This window comes from Thamnophis sirtalis, unplaced genomic scaffold, assembly GCF_051295495.1.
Source record: "Thamnophis sirtalis isolate CommonGarterSnake01/CBP01778 unplaced genomic scaffold, rThaSir2_p1.2 scaffold_1, whole genome shotgun sequence".
NCBI lineage: Eukaryota > Metazoa > Chordata > Lepidosauria > Squamata > Natricidae > Thamnophis > Thamnophis sirtalis.
Window position 1 is genome coordinate 32,120,414 of NW_028261381.1, and position 19,562 is coordinate 32,139,975.

At 40.1% G+C, this 19,562-nt stretch overlaps 1 protein-coding gene across 1 annotated transcript; it reads left to right on the forward strand.

Annotated features, from left to right (window-relative positions):
• Positions 1 to 7,105: 7,105 nt before the first annotated feature.
• ERMN (ermin) lies at positions 7,106 to 19,205 on the forward strand. The gene is made up of 3 exons (XM_014076236.2): positions 7,106 to 7,530; positions 8,073 to 8,153; positions 16,971 to 19,205. The coding sequence occupies exons 1-3, from the start codon at positions 7,296 to 7,298 to the stop codon at positions 17,432 to 17,434; spliced, it is 780 nt and encodes a 259-aa protein (XP_013931711.2). The 5' UTR covers positions 7,106 to 7,295; the 3' UTR covers positions 17,435 to 19,205.
• The last annotated feature ends 357 nt before the right edge of the window (positions 19,206 to 19,562 follow it).

Below are 19,562 nucleotides of genomic sequence, written 5' to 3' on the forward strand. Positions count from 1 at the left end.
TGAGGTTCAATTTCTAACACTGAATAGAAACATATTCACAGAAAACAAATGTTTAATTCGTACATTTGTAATTGATAACTGTTCTGTCCCCCCTTCTCCGCTCGTTAACAAATGGCAGGTAAACAAACTTAAAAGGAACTTTCTTTATCAGTTCTCGGCTCAGACTGGCTTTGAGCCCAAAAATAACATAAATACAGTCTCTGACCAGATAACAGAATACAAAACAAATCTCTCTTACGGCAACACAAGTTGAACAAAACGAAAGCAAAGCACTTCTTCCAAAGTCTCTACGAGAACCCTGGGAATCAGGGTTACAGAAATCAAAGCACTTCTCCAAGTGTATCTTCTTGAAACAGGGTTACAGAAAACAAAGCACTTTTCCAAGTATATCTTACATAAATCACGATTGATGATCAATCAATGTTGAACGATCCAAGGAACGTTGACTTCTGCAACTAGGGCATGGCACCATCTGTCCTTTTATCCCCAAAACCCCACTAACGAGCCCCAGCTGCATCGTTAATCTTGCATTCCGAAAAGACTCACAGAAGACTGCTGCTGAGTCACAACAGATAACCATATTTATTAGGTAACTATCTCACCTTTCCACCATAAAGCCATGGTGGCACAGTGGTTAGAGTACAGTTTTGCAGGCTAATTCTGCTGACTGCCAGCTGTCAGCAGTTTGAGTCTCACTGGCTCAACATTGACTCAGCCTTCCATCCTTCCGAGGTGGGTAAAATGAGGACCCAGATTGTTGGGGCAATATGTTGACTCTGTAAACCCCTTAGAAACGGCCGTAAAGCACTATGAAGTGGTATATAAATCTAAGTGCTCTTGCTATAAAGAGCACTCAACAACCTCAACAACACAGCACAAATGCATATTCATAATAAAAAGCACAATAAAACCACAGCAAAAATAGAACACGAAACATTTATACAAACTAAAAACTGTCCCCAAATCTACTTCAAAACGCAAATGAAAAAGATGCTTCTTGATACCCTTCCTAAAATCAAAGAGGGGGACCAGATAACAGTGAACTGCACTTCAGCAACAGCACAGTTGTTGAGTGGAAACCACAAGCCTTTGGCTCCACTGCTGACCAACAAGAGCTTTATGACACATCCATGTGTTTTCTTTGTTGCAGGAAGCAGATTGATGGGGAATAAGTGGTGTTGAAAGCACAGGATCTGACTGAGTAAGACATCACTGAAGGCAATATATACATAAACATTAATTTTAAGCGGAGATGCATCCTTCTAGCATGTGGCACACTGGTTACCACATGATAAGAAGCCATTTGCTGAACTGCATGATTAATTGGTAGACAAGCTGAACAGGGTATTTATGTACATTTCCATATGGCACACTGCAATCAATCAATGGCATGCCACAGGATTTGGAGAATGGATCACAGCCTAGTTCACTTCAGTCTGCCTCCCCCCCCCCCAAAAAAACCCCACCTCTTTCCAAGCAGCATATCAAAGAGATATAAATTGGGACAGGAAAGGGAGGATATTCTGAAGAATTGAAAAGAAGAAAGCCCTGTTTTAGTTCAAGGTAGTTTTAATTATCTTCAGTATTAGACAACTGTGGCTGGGCAGTGTTTAGAATTGCAGACTGATTCTACTCACTGCCAGCAGTTTGACCCTGATCAGCTCAAGGTTGACTCAGCTTTCAATTCTTCCGAGGTGGGTAAAATAGGACCCAGATTGTTAGGGGCAATATGCTGACTCTGTAAACAGCTCAGAGAGGGCTGTAAAGCACCATGAAACAGTCTATTTCCAGCTGTTCTGTGGTGTTGCATGCACAATTATTAATGATAAAATAACCAAAGGCCATTGTATATCTCTAAGTTAGGGTTCCAATGCATTCTTTTTGAAGGAAATAGGAGGTGAGGAAACAGAACAGTTTCTTTCAAATTCTTTAACCTATAAGTTGTCGTCCCAGATGCTTGCTCTCCAGTGGTGCTCCGAAGAAACCCCAAATCCATAAGGATGCTAGATGAAGAAAAAACAACTGCTCTATTCATTTTGTCATCTTTCACAAGGAAGCTGACCTTTCCTCTGAGTCTAGGTTTTCTTGATGCCCTGGAAAGCAGGATGTTTTTCTTCTCCTGTTTGATCGTGGGATAAGGAAGAAAGCTGTAGGAATTGGCTGCTGTTGATAGGCATTTATTTGAGCACGGCCTGAGAGTTGTTGCAAAGGTGCTTTGATCAATCATTAACATTCAATAATTTGCTTTGTATGTCTTATTAATCAGCAATGAAAGCTGGGTCTTAATGGATTATCCTAGAGTGGCAGGTACATCAGAATATTCAATATAGACATGCTTTGTTGATTTGCCTTTGTTTAGAAGGCAACTCCGGCCTTCTATTTTGTTTTTTCCAAATAAAATCTCACTTGAGTTAAACTTTTCAAGTGAATCCATGGATATGTCCTTTTTTTAAAAAAAAAGTTTTTATTGAACACAAATTAAACATTGGACACAGTGTAACCATCCTGGCAAAGTCTTTGCCATACATATTAAGATATAAAGGTATACATTATAACCACCATGCTTATTTACAATTGGTCTATTCAGCATTTACAAATATAAAGATATCGTATTGCCAACCATGTTGCTTTGTTTTTATCTTATACATTTTCACTGTTATAGTTTCATACATAATTCTAATCTCCATTCTATAAATCTTAGTCATTGCTTATTTTGGGTCTTTCCTATTTTGTTCCAACCATTGATAAAATTTATCCCAGATCTTATAATATTCTGATTTGTCTTTATTCTTCAATTCCCATGACAATTTATCCATTTTGGCACAAATCAGAATTTTCTCATTAGTTCCTCTTCTTGTGGAATTTCCCTTTTTTCCCCAGTTTTGGGCAAGGACCATTCTTGTTGCCATAATAATGTGTATTGTTAAGTACCCCCTTGTTATGTTTATCGTTTATGATTCCCAAAAGAAATAGTTCTGGTTTGAATTCTATTTCCTCTTTGGTTATCTCTATCATCCACCTTTGAATTTTCCGCCAATATTCTTTTGTTTTTTGGCACAACCACTACATATGATAATATGTGCCTGATAATTTCCCACAATTTGGTGCTAAATTTCTAAACATTTTGGCTATTCTCGTGGGTGGAAGATGCCACCAATGAAACATTTTATATAAGTTTTCTTTATACGGTATAGACAATGTTATTTTCCTATTCCTTTCCCATAGTTCTTGCCATTTTTCCAGATGGATATGTCCTAATAGCTTTCTTGGCCACAGTATGGACTCTGGTTGACAGTGCTTTCTTCCTACTTTGGTGGTGACTTCCCTGCCTAACCTACAGCCCTGGGATTTCCCATCAAGTCTAACTCTGATTAGCTTTTTGATATCAGCTAACATCAGCTAAGTGCTGCCATCTGCTGCATCACTGGGAAAAAATGTGCATTGTTTTCCCTAGCAGGTGCTGCTGCTAACAGCAGAGCTATCTAGAAAAGAAATCAGACTGTCGGAGAAGAACAGCATTTAATGCCTAACAGACATATTTCTTTAGCTTCCATAATACCATTTTAATTTTAGATCTTTGAAACAAAAAACAAATAGAGCAGTTATGTTACAACACAGTTCTAGAAAAGCTAGAAATGCTTATTTTTTAAAATTAAAATATTTATTATTCCTTAATTTCTTATCCCTCTGTATTTGCAGCTCAAATAAATATGCTGGTTCTTTCTTAACGTGTTTCTACAAGGATATGTTCCTCCTAAAAGCACTTGTTTTCATACTTCATGTAGGAGAGGCCATCGTTTTGGCTGAGTGGTAGATTGAGGACCACAAATAGATGCCTGATCTGTAGCCTCAAGAAGCTGCTTTGATAATGTCCTAAGCTTGGATCCAATGGGAATTGATCAGATATTTAATATACTATATAATACTCCAGGGGAAAAATGGTATGAAAAAATAGTAAAAGTAAAGTCCTCTCTGGATTAAACTAAGTTTCCGGTAACATACAGTTTTCTTAGAAACTAAGAGACCTTGAATTTTAGTCTTGCCTTCCTTGTTGATTTTCAGCAGATCATTCAATTAAAAAAAAAGTCTATAGCAAACTACTCCTGGAAAACTACATAGATTTGTCCCTGTGATCAACAGGAATCAAGGTAGACTTAATGGGCCATTACGTATACTTAACTAATTCACTCTAGTGTCTAGACCAGTGTTTCTCAACCTTAGCAACTTGAAGATATCTGGACTTCAACTCCCAGAATTCCCCAGCCAGCGAATGCTGGTGAATGCTGGCTGGGGAATTCTGGGAGTTGAAGTCCGGACATCTTCAAGTTGCCAAGGTTGAGAAACACTGGTCTAGACTAAAAAAATTATCCACTTACCGTGTATTTATGTATACACTGATTTCCCTGCTAACAAGTCTTGTACCTCTTTCAGCATCAAAGAAAGAACATGGCTTGAAGATGGGGAATGCTGTGCTGTTAGGCAGAGTAAGGCAATCATTTTGAGCAGCAGGTGCTGAAGACTCCCAAATGGTCCTCTTGAACATTGTTGTGCTGACCTGTGCATTACATCTATGTTTTACCCATATGTTTAATTGTACACTGCCCAGAGTCATTCTGTGAGTGAGATGGATGGCCTTCAAAGTCAGTATATAAATAAATGATCAGTTTGTCCCATGACTCTAAGTCAGGGGTGTCATACTTGCATCATCATCATGTGACATAGCGTGACCTTTCCCCCCTTCACTAAACCAGGGGTGGGCATGGCCAGCGCATGATGCATCCAGCTCGCAGACCACGAGTTTGATATACCTGTTGTAAGATAACCTGTTATCTCAAATCCAGAGGAGGATAACATCCCATCATCCAGTTTGAAATAAGGTTCATCTGCAGTCTAGTTCTGTACAGTGGCTGAAAACGAAGCACAATCTAGTCTTTCATCCAAAATAGCAAAGTAAATAGAAAAGAAGGTAGGCTTTAATAAGAAGAGGCTTGGGTTGCAGGTACTAAGGATGCCAGATATAGAAAACGTCCTCTTTCTTGGAAGTTGGATTTATTGGGATCAAGATCCCTCTAAACAGACAAGTATCGGAGACTAATGGATCTGTGACAGCCAAAATCTTACATTTGGTCATCGCCATTTGAGTCTGATGCAATAGTGTCTGATATAATATCTTGAGCTTTGTATAAACCCAGTGGTGGTATTGATAAATCATGGCTCACTATGTGTGAATCCCAACTGTGGTTTTACTTAGCAAATCTTGGCCAATAAACACAACATGGAAACCTTTTCACAGATTGCAATCTGAGCATGGGCTTGTAAGGAGAAGACAATTATTTGGGGAAGTGACTTTTAGGCAATGCCATTTCCCTACAACAGGAAAAGAGATCTCCTTCAGGAATGTTATCATGTGCAAGATCTATCGCTTAATGACACAATTTATTTGCACACAGAGCTGTAGCATTCATTAACCATCTCTACTTTGTTTCTCAGTGATGATTGACCATCAGAGATCAGATATTCGGCTACTAGCAGAATCTCGGTGATCATTTAAAGCAGGGGTGTCAAACTTGTGGCCCGTGGCCTGGATGTGTCACATGCTGGCCACGCCCACCCCCATTTTAGCGAAGGGGGAAAAGTCACAATATGTCATGTGATGACAATATGACACTGTGAGTTTGATTTAGAGCTTCTGGGCTTTTCTTCCATTTCTCAGTATTGGAACTGAGCCTAGCAGTTTGACTGTGGAAGAAAAAAAATGGAGAAAAATACAACACATCTTAAATGGGGACATCATTCAGCTTAAATTGTTTTTCTGCAGAAGTAAATCAGTGTTTCCCTTGGCTGAATTTTATAAACTATATACTTATAACATTCCATCCTGTTTATTCTGTCACTCATGGACTTCATGGCAGAAATGGGAATATTCCACTTTTGATGGGAAGAAAATGAGAAAAAAAAAGATAGGTATAGGCTGTTGTTCTGGGCTGGGGCAAGATGATGATGTTGGATGCTCACATCCTTGACAAATGGGTAGCACCTAATCACCTCTTCGCATCTGGGCAGGACAAAAAGGCAAGCAATTGTAATGCCTTGGAGATACATAATAATATCCACCAGAAGAGAGTTTTATAGCACATCACTGGACCTTATCTGGAGAACCGCCACTTGCAAATGTTACAGGTTGTTGTATAAGATACCTATACCAAATAGTCTTTGGAATCTGGATGGAAAAAGGTAGCGTGTTAAAAGATCGATTTGAGGTTTTGTGCTGCAGCAATGCTGTAAATCAATCTTTTGATATTATCCACTGGGAAGGACACTTTGGTGGCCTTCTTGACCTGTAATGTTCAAACAACTCACTGAAACATTTAAGAGCATGGAGAAATTGAATTGAAGACAGAAGTTCAAAACCTACCCGACAGTTGTGTCACTAAATGGTAATCTCCCTTTTGCTGCCTTGACTCAACAATTGTAAAATGTCTCCTTTACATCATCAACAACAGAACTTTACTTTGTGGCTACTTTTTTTAATACATTCATTTAAAAAAAGTATTATTACCATATGTAAGACGTTATTTTAATTTTTTAAATACCAGGCTGAAAATGGGGGAGAGGGCATGAGAGACATGTACAGTGTACCCGGATTAACACATCTTGAAAAAAGTGATGCAATCACATGCAAGATTACCCAGTGCCCGCTTTTATTCTTTCACAAATGTCAAATGAATTCTTTGTCTGACCCAGGAGGATATCAAGGTTTAACCAGAACCTATTGGGGAATGTTAATCTGTTTATACTGCAGTACTGTGTCTCAAGGTGGTCACTTGGTGTAGATTAAAAGGTTGGTACAATCACACTCTTGTTTCAAGGCAAGCGGACAAAGAAGCTTTATGGTAGATGGACAAAAATCTCTGCTTATTTCAATGGGGCTGATAGGCGGAAAGCTCAGCTTTGCATACCAGCACAAAAAGCTTTGTTGCTTGTAGATTGTTTGTTTATGTAAATTGAAAATAGTGCATTTATTATGCAACAGAAAGGCTAAGTGACAGGAGAGCTACTGATTGGCTAGCTTTTTTGTGAGGAGAGCTCGGACAAACCCAAGACAAATCTATTCTCTATTTTGGTTACAACAACTTGAAGGGAAGGGAAGCTGGTTGATTCTTCAACAATTCTTTATTCCACACACACACAAACCTACACAGAACAATTGGTTTGAATATTGCAATAATTATAGGATTTTTTTTATTGTCACTGGATACAAATCTGTAAGGAAGCAACTGGACTTTACTTTAATCATGACAGAAGATATCCAAGCTCCGACCAGTATTAATCGGAACATGTCTTCTGAGAAACCTCAGCTCCAAGTCATTGATATTATTGATCAACTAGCTAATTCTTCTGAGATACGTCCATATGAAATTACAGAGATTAATCCCGGCTCTCCCTTTATAGAAGAAAATCAAGAAGGTGCTAAACATTTGGCAGAGAATTCAGCACACCAAATTTCGGATGCTACAAAAGAACTTCAAGGTAAAATGACATTGGCACAATTGTTCTTTCCAGTAGCTTTAGAAAAAAAAAGATAATGGATTTGCATTTTGTTTTATTGCATCATATTTCAGTAGCATTTTAAAAAGAATGCTACATTTTTTAAAGAATAAAAAATAGTAACCCAAGGTTGCAAAGGGCATCCCCCCCCCAATTTTTCTGAGCTTTTAAAAAGAAAGTAAACAAACAAATATTCCTTATTTTAGGTAAGGTCTCAATAAAACTAGCTACTTTTAATTCCTGCTTATTTCAAATTGAAGAAATGTAATCATGTGTACTACATGTTCTTGTTAAAAGTAGCCTGATTTAAAAGAGTTGTAGTTTGGCTGAATTTTGCCTCAGGCTGATAATTTTAATTGACTTTATTTATAAGTCCTCAGTCTTAAAAAAAACCAAACAGTTTAATTGCAAATTCAGTTCACTTAGAGTCCCAGCTGAATTGTACGGTGAAGGGATTAATAACTGCAAGTTATAATCATTTGTTTTTAGGGAAATATCACTGTTATACTTTATATCTTTTCAAGGAAAGCCAGAAGGAAAAAGTGAAGAAAAAAATTGTCTCATTTACCAGGAATCAAGAGTCAGTGAAGAAGAATCCAGAGACGGTGAGAAATATATTTAGTTTTTAGAAGTAAAGAAACATCATGGATATTGTGAATTGCGTCATGATCTAACTTGAGTTATAGACAGTGGGTTCAAGTTTATTTTCATAGGTTACTTAACATGTTTACTGCTTCAGGTTAAATTAATTATAGCTGTTCTCCATCAAGTATGAGGACTTCACTATAGCCTAATTTTGCTATCTAACAGCATCTCTCAAGCCAATATTATTTCAAGGGCTCTTTGTAATAGCCAAGAAGAGATGGGGTTAGTAATTCAACAGATTTGAATGGAACCAGGTTGAGAAAGGCTTCTTACAGGAATACATTAGTAGTCTACTCCCCCCCCCTCTCAGTTATAGGCCAGACCTGGCCTTAGTGGAAATAGATGCCATAAATGTGTGTGAGAGAGTGGCAGAATCAAAACAGTCTTGGGAACAGTTAAGCCTTGCCTATTGTTGCAGTTTTGGTTAAGGTGATCTGCAAAAGCCATGATTAACCTTAAAAGGAATATTTCTCCAGGCTCCAGCCCTTGTGGGAATCTTTATCGTGGGGACAAAGCAGCCTCTGGGATGGGAAAATGCTTATGAAGAGAGTGTTGGAGAAGAAATAGTTAACCATTGGACGATTGACCTCTTGTCTTTTGAAGCATATGCCCATTGCTTTCCCGAATTTAAGGAGTGTATAGTTTGGTTCATTTGCACAGAAATGAATATATGGAAGAAGAGGAAACAGGAGATCTCCATTTGTTTTATCAACTTCTATCCAGCCCCAAATGAACCAATAAATGTTGGCTGGAAAATTCTAGCTAGCTTATGACAGCATTTTTCAGCTGACTCACCGTAAGGCAGCAATGACAAGAAGCAGTATATCTAGTCCACATTTAAGGCAGGCACATTTGTAATTTTTAAAACACATTATAGGTATTCTCACAAAATGGATGTTAAGGAAAAGGGCTTGCTTATTCACAAAATGTCTCCCATGATCATTCATAAAAGGACACTTTCTCCAGGACCCCACAATTCTCTTTCCTGCCCATCTTATCTCTGACTTCCTTTCAAGCATCTGGATATACAGCACTTTTGCACGAAGTGATGAGTTTTTTAAAAATTTTCTGGGACTGCCTGAGAGATACATGTTCCTTGCCAGAAACTGGTGGCATTCTATCATATAGAAGCAGATGTTTTGTTTTGCATGTTTCCTATTGATATCTAATAGGGAATAAACAACAATGTGTATTAAACTCGTGGATGAATGAAGAGGGAAAAATAATCTTCACTATATTTGTGACTTCCCTAGATCCTAGATCTGTTCTTTCAATATTGTTATTTTGACATATAGTCTATGATGTTTTAATCAATAGATCAATTACTAGCCATTATTCCACCAGCCAAGGATCAGAAGAAGTAAAACTTGCTTAAGGGTTAAGGCTATTATATCTCTTGGAGGCAAGGAGGGTCATTGTTCCATGAGGTAGGCACTACAACTGAGAAGGCATGGCTTCTAAGTCCCACCAGATGATATTTCCTAATAGAAGGAACATAAAGAATGCCAGTTCTTCAGATTCTGGTGGATAAAGCATAATGGGCAGAGACAAATGGTCTCGTGAGTGTTCCATGTCATGTAGGACTTTATAGGGGACAACCAGCATTTTCAATTGTGCCTGAAATCCCATTGAGAGCCAGTGAAACTCACAGAGATAACTGTCCAAAATGCCCATTGTCAATCCTGAAGCTGATCTGGCCGAAGCTAGTCTGGTTGAGTCGCAGGCCGGCAGGCATATCCATTTTCTGAACCAGCTGCAGCTTCTGAATGTTCTTCAAGGCCAGTCCCACATAAAGCACATTGTAATAACCCAGCTGAGAGATGAGTAAGGCATGACTTACCATGAGTTGGGCCTCTTGGACTGGCAACAGGAACAATTGCACATAAGATACATCATTATAAAGGCCTTCTAAACTAGAAGCCGTGTGCTCAGAAAGACATTCCCCCCCCCCAATTGTTCACCAACTCTGTTTGGAGGAATGTTATGTCATTCAGAGATAAAGATTAAAAAAAACACCTCACTGGATTGGATGTGGTACCAAAACCCATAGCTACCTGATCCTATTAAGATTAAGGGGGAGTTTGTTCTTCTCCATCTAGACCCCCACATCTTCCAGACACTTGGACAGAACTCTGCCAGTGTTCATTTAGTTGACCTATAGCAGAAACATATGGGTATCATCAGCATATTATAACTTGGCCAGTTTCAATGAATGATCTCCCACAGAATCTCTGTTGGAGTTTATCCATTCATAGGAATTAAAAAGAAGCTTCTTATAGGAATTAAAAAGAAGTGGAGATGTAGACCAGACTTGGGCATTTAGCAGCCCATGAGCCACATCTGGCTTACAGACTGTTTCAGTCAAGGCCACTGTCATTGGCGGGATGGAGCATCACTGTTGTTGGGATGTGGGGTGATGCCATTGTTGGGGGTATGGCATCAGTAGCAGGGAGTAGAGCATCAGTGATGGTGGGCCTCCATAACAAGCCCAGTTTCTCATATGGCCCCTTGGGAAAATTAATTGCTCACCTCTGTAGTAGAACCTGGAGGAATCCCACAAAGCAGGGGCCTTGAACTTGATCGCTTCCCACTGACCAATACTGGCTGGAATCAGCCCCAGAGGAAGGAGGATAGTAGCACCATGCCTTCCAATCGCAACCCCCTGAGCTTCTCCAGAAGAACACCATGAGAGATGGTATCAAAAACCACTGAAAGGTCAGAGAGGATGGATTCACAACATCTATTTTGTGCCAAAAGGCATAAACAAGTGCAATCAGTGTTGCCTCAGTGCTACAACTACAGTAGGTCTGAAACTTGACTGAAATGGTTTGGAATACTTTGAGGGGACTCTAGAGCTGCAGGCTGACTATCTTCACTACTTTTTGTAAAAGACAAAGATTGGACAAAAATTGTCCAATTTTGCTGGGTCAAGCAGTGGCTTTTTGGGCAAAGCTTCCTCCCTTTTCAAATCAGGCAGCACCAACGCTTCTACAGAAAAGCATTAACCACTCCATAGACCAGCCATATCACACCTCCGGGAAAGCCTTCACCAACCAAGAAGGATATGAATTCATATCTAAAATGGCTGCACACAAAGCCCCTGTCTACTTCCTCAATTCTAAGTGGGTCACATTTTCCCCAGATAATCTGTAAATAATCATCTGCATTTCGATAGGACCTGTACAATTCTAGTCCAACTCCAAATGTCTCCAGCCAAGGAACATAGAATAATGCCCTGCAAGTATTCCTTAAATTCCTCTTTGCTCAGAAGAGATTCATCTAAACAGGATCACTGACCAGCTCTCTAGATGCATGAAGAGGATGGAAAATTAAGTGTCAGCCATTGAGGTAGACAGTTAGGAAACTGAAGTCATGCAGGTTAATACTATTTTTTATTATAAGATTATAGAATCTTGCATACCTAAAGGTACTTTCTCCCTCTTTTCCTTTGTTTTCATGAGAATTAGGGAAGGTCTTGTCTGAGATGCTTTCTCAGATTACAGTTCTCACCCAGACTCAGGTTTCTTTTATCTAACTGTTGTCTTGATAATAACTCTTCCTTCGGTTCCTCAAGATTATTCCTTCCATCCATCACAATAATTACATTTTCCCACCCTTATCATCATGGCATAATGCCTAAGGAAGGCTCTTACCTGGGCTCAGTTAAGTTCATTTTTTGTCTTTATCCAACAGTGCTGTAGGCATCTCTTATGAATTCCTCTAAAAAACCAGGGAGCTGTCTGGTATCCGTGCTCATAGTAGCTCCACATTATTGTGATCCAACCCATAGCCCACTCCTTATCAGCTGAGCCACTGCTTCTTATGGTAGATCAGAGCATATACAAAAGGGAAACTCTACTTTAGCTTTTAAAGTTATTTTGTTACAACTTTACTACAGTTAATTGCAATTACTGCAGCTGAGTTTTAACAATGCCATGTCTTGAGAGCTCTGCAGATTGGTACATTTTCCCAATTTATGCTATTTATCTCTATGCATTTTTATTTGGCATAAAGTAAAGATCAAGTCCCTCAGATGAAGGCACAATCTAGGAAATAAAAATCATGCAGACTTTGACAATACATTTTAATGCAAGAATTATGAGTTGAGAGTATAGAATCTTGGAAATTGTGACAGGAGTCTCCAGCTCTCATGGATTCATATGAGATCAAAAAGACAGAATCATTTTGAAAGTTTAACTGTTGGATTTTCCCCCTTACGAGAGAGAGAGAGAGAGAGAGAGAGAGAGAGAGAGAGAGAGAGAGAGAGACAGACAGACAGACAGACAGACAGACAGACAGACAGAGACAGACAGAGACAGACAGAGAGAGAGACAGAGAGAGACAGACAGAGACAGACAGAGAGAGACAGACAGAGAGAGAGAGACAGAGAGACAGAGACAGAGAGACAGAGAGAGAGAGACAGAGAGAGAGAGAGACAGAGAGACAGAGAGACAGAGACAGAAACACACACACAGAGAGACAGAGACAGAGAGACAGAGAGACAGAGAGACAGAGAGACAGAGAGACAGAGAGACAGAGAGACAGAGAGACAGAGAGACAGAGACAGAGACAGAGAGACAGAGACAGAGAGAGAGATTCCACTAACCAACTCTGCCATCTATTGATTGTTTATGTCTAGAGGTAGTCCTGGTTTATTTTCAGGCTCTTTACAATCTCTCCATTAAGGGAAGATAGGATTATCACAACAAACAAAGCTGAAACTAGCAGGATATTGGCATTAAGTATCTTCACTGTTCTGTTTATCCCAAAGTGATTGCAGTTCTTTCTAAACATAAGAGTTTTTCAAAATTATCAAGTGTATGGTACATCCTGGCATATCTCCTACTGAATGAACATGTTTAATGCTACTTCTTCCCCATGGACTATAAAACACAAGGCTAGTGTAAATCCCATTTTGCAAATCAAGTTGAATTAACTTTGTCTAGTGAAGGCTTTTGCTTGCACAGGGCTTGCTAAGTGTCTGATTTCACAGCCTTCACACTGCATTAGTGCCCATGATTCACATTTCACATGACTAAGCTTGGTAAATCATTCCAATCATTTAGAGCCACTTTAACTACATGTCAGAAACCATACTTATCCAGTGACCCAAAAGGGCACAAGAAGACGCAAATTTCTGTCTGTCCTGCAGTGCTGACATACATACACTGAACCTTTACGAAGTGACTTTGGGTAAATGCCCCCAGAAAAAGCTTCAACTTATTTATATTCAAACTTATATTTTTGTGAGAATCACGCCTAGCCCTAGATGCAGGAGTGAAATGCTACCAATTCGGATCGGTTCGCCTGAACCGGTAGTAAAAAAAGTGCTACCGGTTCAGGCGAACCGGAATTTCCGACAATCAGCTGTGACACGTGATTTAAATTAGCTAGAATCGTCGGATTTCCTGCTTTCTAGCTAATCTAAATCACGTGGCACAGCGGATTCCACCCCTCCCCTTGCTGTTCTATTTACCTTTTCAGACTCGGAAGGCTTCAAAATGTTCCTTTTTTAGCACTGCACGGGTGCGCCTCAGGCATGCATGCATGCAAAGCGCACATGCACGCTCACTCACTGAACCGATAGCAGACTTCAGAGGATTTCTCTGCTGCCTAGATGTTAGTCTTTTCTGGTTTGATAATCAGGGAGTAAAATACGAAACTTTTTTCTGGTTCCTGAGAAAATCTCCTATTGATTCCCTTCCTCTCCACTTATAAAGAATCAAACAAAAAAGGAATGAGAAAGTGGAGACAAAAAGCTTTGGGTGAATTACTATATTGTCAGGCTAAGAAGATATAGATATTTATGTAACATTTCATATTGATTGACCAATTATATATACAAGCTACCAACCAACCTGCCCCTCCCCCCCAAATAATGAGGCCCGCTTTTGAATACACACATATGACTACAGTGTTAAAGATTTTCGATATTGCTTGGTAAATTTGTCAGGGTGGCTGAGAAAATGAAATCAATTTACTTTACTGATAAGGTACCTATTATACCATAGTAGATGTCCTTAATTGCTTCTGAGAAATCATTGTCCTTATTATGGCCCATTTGGTTTTTTAGAAATGTTTGTTAATATTTCTTTGGTGTTAAAAGTTCCCTTCCTAAGAGTCTTTGAGAACTAACATTTCTGAATAGATTGATGGCAATGATGGCTGCTGGTTATCTCTAGATCACGGGTGTCAAACTCGGATCGTCATGGCGACGTCATATGACGTATTCGGAACTTTCACCCTCCTTCGCTAAACCGGGTATGGGCGTGGCCAAGGCATGACACATCTGGCCCGTGGGCTGGGAGTTTGACAGCCCTGCTCTAGATTATACACACAGATGACCCCAAAGGCATAGTGCAGGACATTGGCTGCTATTTTAGAGATCCACGCTTACAACTATGGAGTTTGTCATTCCTAACATGGTTTGAAGCTAACCAGGTTCAACTTGGAGACCTTCAGAAGTATTAGATTTAAGTACTCATCCTCACTGACATGAATACTAATTATATTTGTTAGAAATAAAGTAAGTTGAGTTCAGGACATCTGGGGGATGTCAGGTTGAGGAAAGGCGGCCAATCCACCATGTATTACAATGTGACTATTTTAAAATAATAAGAGGAAGATTTAGAATATGCTGCCTTCGTGATAGCGTAAGGCAGACAGAGGCAGATGAGCACAATGCAGTAAAGCATTAGGTAGAAAAGAGGTTGTCACAATATATCCAAAGCAGTGGTGGGTTTCAAAAATTTTTAGAACCTTTTCTGTAGGTGTAGCCTGCTTTGTGGGAGTGGCTTGCCAGCCATGTGAGTGGGTGGGAGTGGCTTGCCAGCCATGTGACTGGGTGGGCATGGCCAACTTGTGATGAAACTCACTTAACAACGCTCTTGCTTAGCAACCCAAATGTTGGCTCAGAAACTCTGGCATTTGACGCACGCAAGTTTTAAAGCTGTCAAGTTACAAGACCCTTGCACCCCTAACCCTTTAGAAAAAAACCCCAGGGGTGTTCAAACTTAACAGCTTTAAGACATGTGGACTTCAACTCCTAGAATTCCTCCTCCAGTCATGTTGGCTCAGGAACTCTGACATTGAAGTGTGCAAGTCTTAAAGCTGTCAAGTTACAAGACCCTTGCACCTCTAACCCTTTAGAAAAAAACCCAGGGGTGTTCAAACCTGACAGCTTTAAGATTTGTGGACTTCAACTCCCAGAATTCCTCTTCTCACTCTTCATCTTAATGATGTGTAGACGGGTAGGGGGAAGGAACTGGAACTGGTTCCAAACGGCACTGTAGATTTGTGGAACCTCTTCTATAGAGAAACCCACTCCTGGTCCAAAGGGCAGAGGCAAATAGTTTGAGAAAGAAGTATGTCTCTAATTCAGAGATACCATCATTAATAAAGGAAAGGAATCCCTGAATGGGCTGTGGGATATAAACTCTAATGCAGGTAGTCCTCGACTTAATTGAGGCCCACATTTATGCTGTTAAGTGAGAATAGGTTAAGTGAGTGTTGTCTCATTCTATGACCTTTCTTGCCACAGTTCTTAAGTGAATCACTGCCCTTGTTAAATTAGTAACCTGATTGTTAAGTGAATCTGACTTCCCCATTGATTTTGCTTGACAAAAGACTACAAAAAGTAATCACATGACCCTGGAACGCTGCAACAGTCATAAGTATGAACCAGTTGCCAAGCATCTGAATTTTGACGACGTGGCCACGGGGATGCTGCAACAGCCGTAACTCTGAAAAATGATCATGTCACTTTTTTCAGTGCCGTTGTAACTTTGAACGGTCACTAAATGAACTGTTGTACATTGAGGACTACCTGTATAGACTCCATAGATAATGACTAACCTAAAAGACAAAACTTTAGTGGAGATGTGAGACGTAAAACTAATCAAGGATGTGATTCTCTCCAACAGACATGGGAAACATAAGGCTAGTCCAGCAATTCAGTAGTCCAGTATAGTAGAGCCAAGTTTGATGTGGTGATTAAGATGCTGGATTAAGAATGGAGAAACCACGTTCTAGTTCAGCCTTAGGTATGAAGGTCAGATGGGTGATCTTGGGCCAATCATTCTTTCTCAGCCATAGGAAGAAGACAAGGCTGAACCCAGGGGTGGGCTGCTACGGGTTTGCCCGGGTTTGGGAGAACCCGTAGCTAACAATATGGCCGGTTCGGAGAACCTCCAAATCCTACCCCGGCTGGCCCCACCTGCCCTGCCTCTTCCACCCCACCCTGCCCCACCCAGGAGTCTCCATGCGGCCCAGTTTGGATGTGAGGTAAGTGCAGGGCCCACATGGAGGCTCAGGGAGGGGGGAAAACGGGCCTCCCAGAAGTTCCAGAAAGGCCAGAAATGGGCCCATTTCCGGCATCTGGAGAGCCTCCAGAGCCTGCAGGAAGCAGTTTTTGCCCTTCCAGAGGCTCGAGGAAAGCCTCTGGAGCCTGGTGAAGGCGAAACACCACCACCACCAACCCCGTTGTGGTGCAGGAGGCCAACTAGGCCATGCCCACCATAGCCACGCCCACCCCTGGGTGAACCCCTTCTGCTGCCTAGATAACCACATGGACTTGTCCGGACAGTTGCCAGAAGTCAAGGCCGACTGAAGTGGTTTTTTGTTTTTAAAAAAAGCTACACCAAAAGTTAATAATATGAGTAAATGATGATCCTGAAGTCCCTTACTAGGAGGGAGCCTTAATGAACTTATGGGTTGAGACAGACAAGCTTGAACTGTCTGCTTGTCAGCATATTGCTATATTGTGTTATTTGTTACAGGGCTCCATGAGAAGGCTGCTACTTTAAGTACTAAAGAATGTCACGGGGAAGAAAATGTCTCATCCAAATTTCGGGATGAAAGCACCGATGTCCCTACAGAAGCAGAGGAGGAGCAAAGAAAGGTACAGTTGAACGAGACCAGCGACCAAATTAAAGAAGAAACACTCTTAAAAGACAGCGAGAGCCTAACAGAAGACTGGGAAGGTGAAGATGATGAATTTCAAGAGGAAACCAGCACGGCTTTTCATAAAAAAGGGCAAGAAAACCATAATACCCAAGGCCTTCCTACCAGTCCCAGCTGTGCCTCTCAGACTGAGAAATATGATGACCAGCCAGGGGCCCTGAAAAAAAATGATATCTCTCGGCACAGTTATTCTCGTTATAACACAATATCCTATCGGAAGATCCGGAGGGGAAACACTAAACAGAGAATCGATGAATTTGAGTCCATGATGCATTCATAAACTGAGGCAGAGAATCAAATAGGCTTGCTAGGACCCTTCCATCTCTCTCCACTCTAGATGTTCCTCCATCTACAATATCAAGTTATTGTAAAGTCTTTGGTGGCTTCAATCCAACTAAATGTAGTAGTCCTGACTAATGGTGTAACAAGAGGCTCCCTTGCCACTTGGGAGTTAGCCACATTGACCACATGAAGGTTTACTTCTAAACATATACATAAGATCAGAATGCATGATTGCAATCCTATACACACTTAACTGGAAGAAGTCCCCCTCAATGTAATGTAACTTACAATGGCAAGTACCTATCTACATATCCTGCAACAAGCTTACGTTCTGACTTCAGGCCTACTGATTTCAGTGGACTTAGATGCAACTGATGGTAGCTGGATCGGGGCCCAGTATGTATTGTTTGATTATAGGCTTAAACAGTGTAACTACTTCTATTTTAAAATGACAGTTTTAGAGTTTGTCGATAGTGTGATCAATTTACCCTAATTAGATTTTAAAGATACATTTCAAACAAAAAGTTTCTGTCCATTTTTGGTACATCATTGACGCTTTGTTCTGTTTTAACAAGATTGGGAGGTTTTTTGCCGGTTTTTCTGTAGCGCTACCTTGCATAAATTCACTCTAGCATTTCATGTCAGAATAAATTACTAATTCAGCCTAGGAGCATCTTTGTAAGTGAACGATCCACATCACTCTTATTTGGCAGCCAGAGTATTGAAAAACGGGCTGCTTTGAAAATAGGACTCATCGGAGTTCTATCAACTCCAGATCTATACACACGTACCATCAAGTACAATGGTTTTGAGGGCAGGACAAGAAGCAATGGATGGGGACTAATCAAGGAAGGAAACAACCATGAATTATCTTTGGAGAACTCGGGGCACCTTATATGGTTTCCCCAAAAATACAGATGACCACGAAATGGCTTTTCTAAGATAACCAAGCAAGTAGACAGTTTTATGTCTCTATTCCAACCATCTGAGAAATGAAGGGAAATTATGAATGCTAGTTTTCATGTCTATCTTCTGAAGGTATTCAACAGATTGACTAAGTTAACTGATCATAAGACACCATACGGTTAGTTTTTGATTTAGCAAAACGGATGTATCTCTCATTCAATACCCCAGGATTAAAATATCATGATTTAATGTGATCTGTGAACTGATTTCTTAACATTTGCAGTCATGGTGGGAGGAATGGGGAAGGGATTGCGTAGTTATTTTGTTGATTGTTTTATAAAGTTTTTGACAGGACATGTTACTTTAGTGACTCTTGTTATAAATTGGTGGATGAAATTGTGGAAGCAATCAGGGGAAGCAATCATTTACCTTCCCTACCAATTCTCAAATGTGAGCATACATGTGCATGTGCACGCACACACACATGCTTGCTTCACTCGCGCACCCCCCCATTCACTTTCTTTGCACCCATTGTCTGCAATGTCTCTGATTGTCTGAGTTGTGGCTTCTGTTTTGATGCTGTGGAGGGCACCGCTGCTCAGCAGCTGCCCCTGCCCAGTGGGGTCCTTATCATTTTTATTAAATTTCTTTTGCACTTGACTTAACTGAACATCAAGGGTAATAAAAATAAACCAACAAAAGCGAAATGGTGCGGGGATGGAGCCGTTACAGCGCCACTGAAGTTTAGAAATGAAATAATGCTTTGGGTTTATTTTTCACGTTTTGGAATTTATTTTTGTTCATCATATAAATCACTTCTTCATTGTTTAAATGAATAAAATGACAGCATTGTACAAACTAAACACTAGCCTCATTGTACCAAGGCAAGTTGTTTATTCGCCCCATTAGTCTGTATGACCCCAGAGGATAGATTTGCAAATAGGCGGCTTCTGTTTATGATCCTTGTCTCCAGACAAATGCTAAGAATTCAATCAACATTTCATCTTCATTCTGAGAACACACACTTATTACTTTGTGTGAAATAAAAATGTTCATGCGCGTTCACAGATTTATTGAAATTAATATTTGGGAAGAAGTAAACTGAACGAAGAGTCTACTTTGCTCTCCAAACTAGTGAATTAAACATCTTCCTCTTTATATCCCAACTATATTCAGCAGGTATACTTTCTATTTGTTGCCTAATGAAATAGCTGAATATA

What these genes read in the sequence shown, in the direction of transcription:
- ERMN (XM_014076236.2), top strand. Translation starts at nt 7,296, where the DNA reads ATGACAGAAGATATCCAAGCTCCGACCAGTATTAATCGGAACATGTCT. An exon ending in TGCTACAAAAGAACTTCAAG is followed by an intron (nt 7,531 to 8,072) that starts GTAAAATGACAT and finishes TATCTTTTCAAG; the next exon opens with GAAAGCCAGAAGGAAAAAGT. An exon ending in TGAAGAAGAATCCAGAGACG is followed by an intron (nt 8,154 to 16,970) that starts GTGAGAAATATA and finishes TATTTGTTACAG; the next exon opens with GGCTCCATGAGAAGGCTGCT.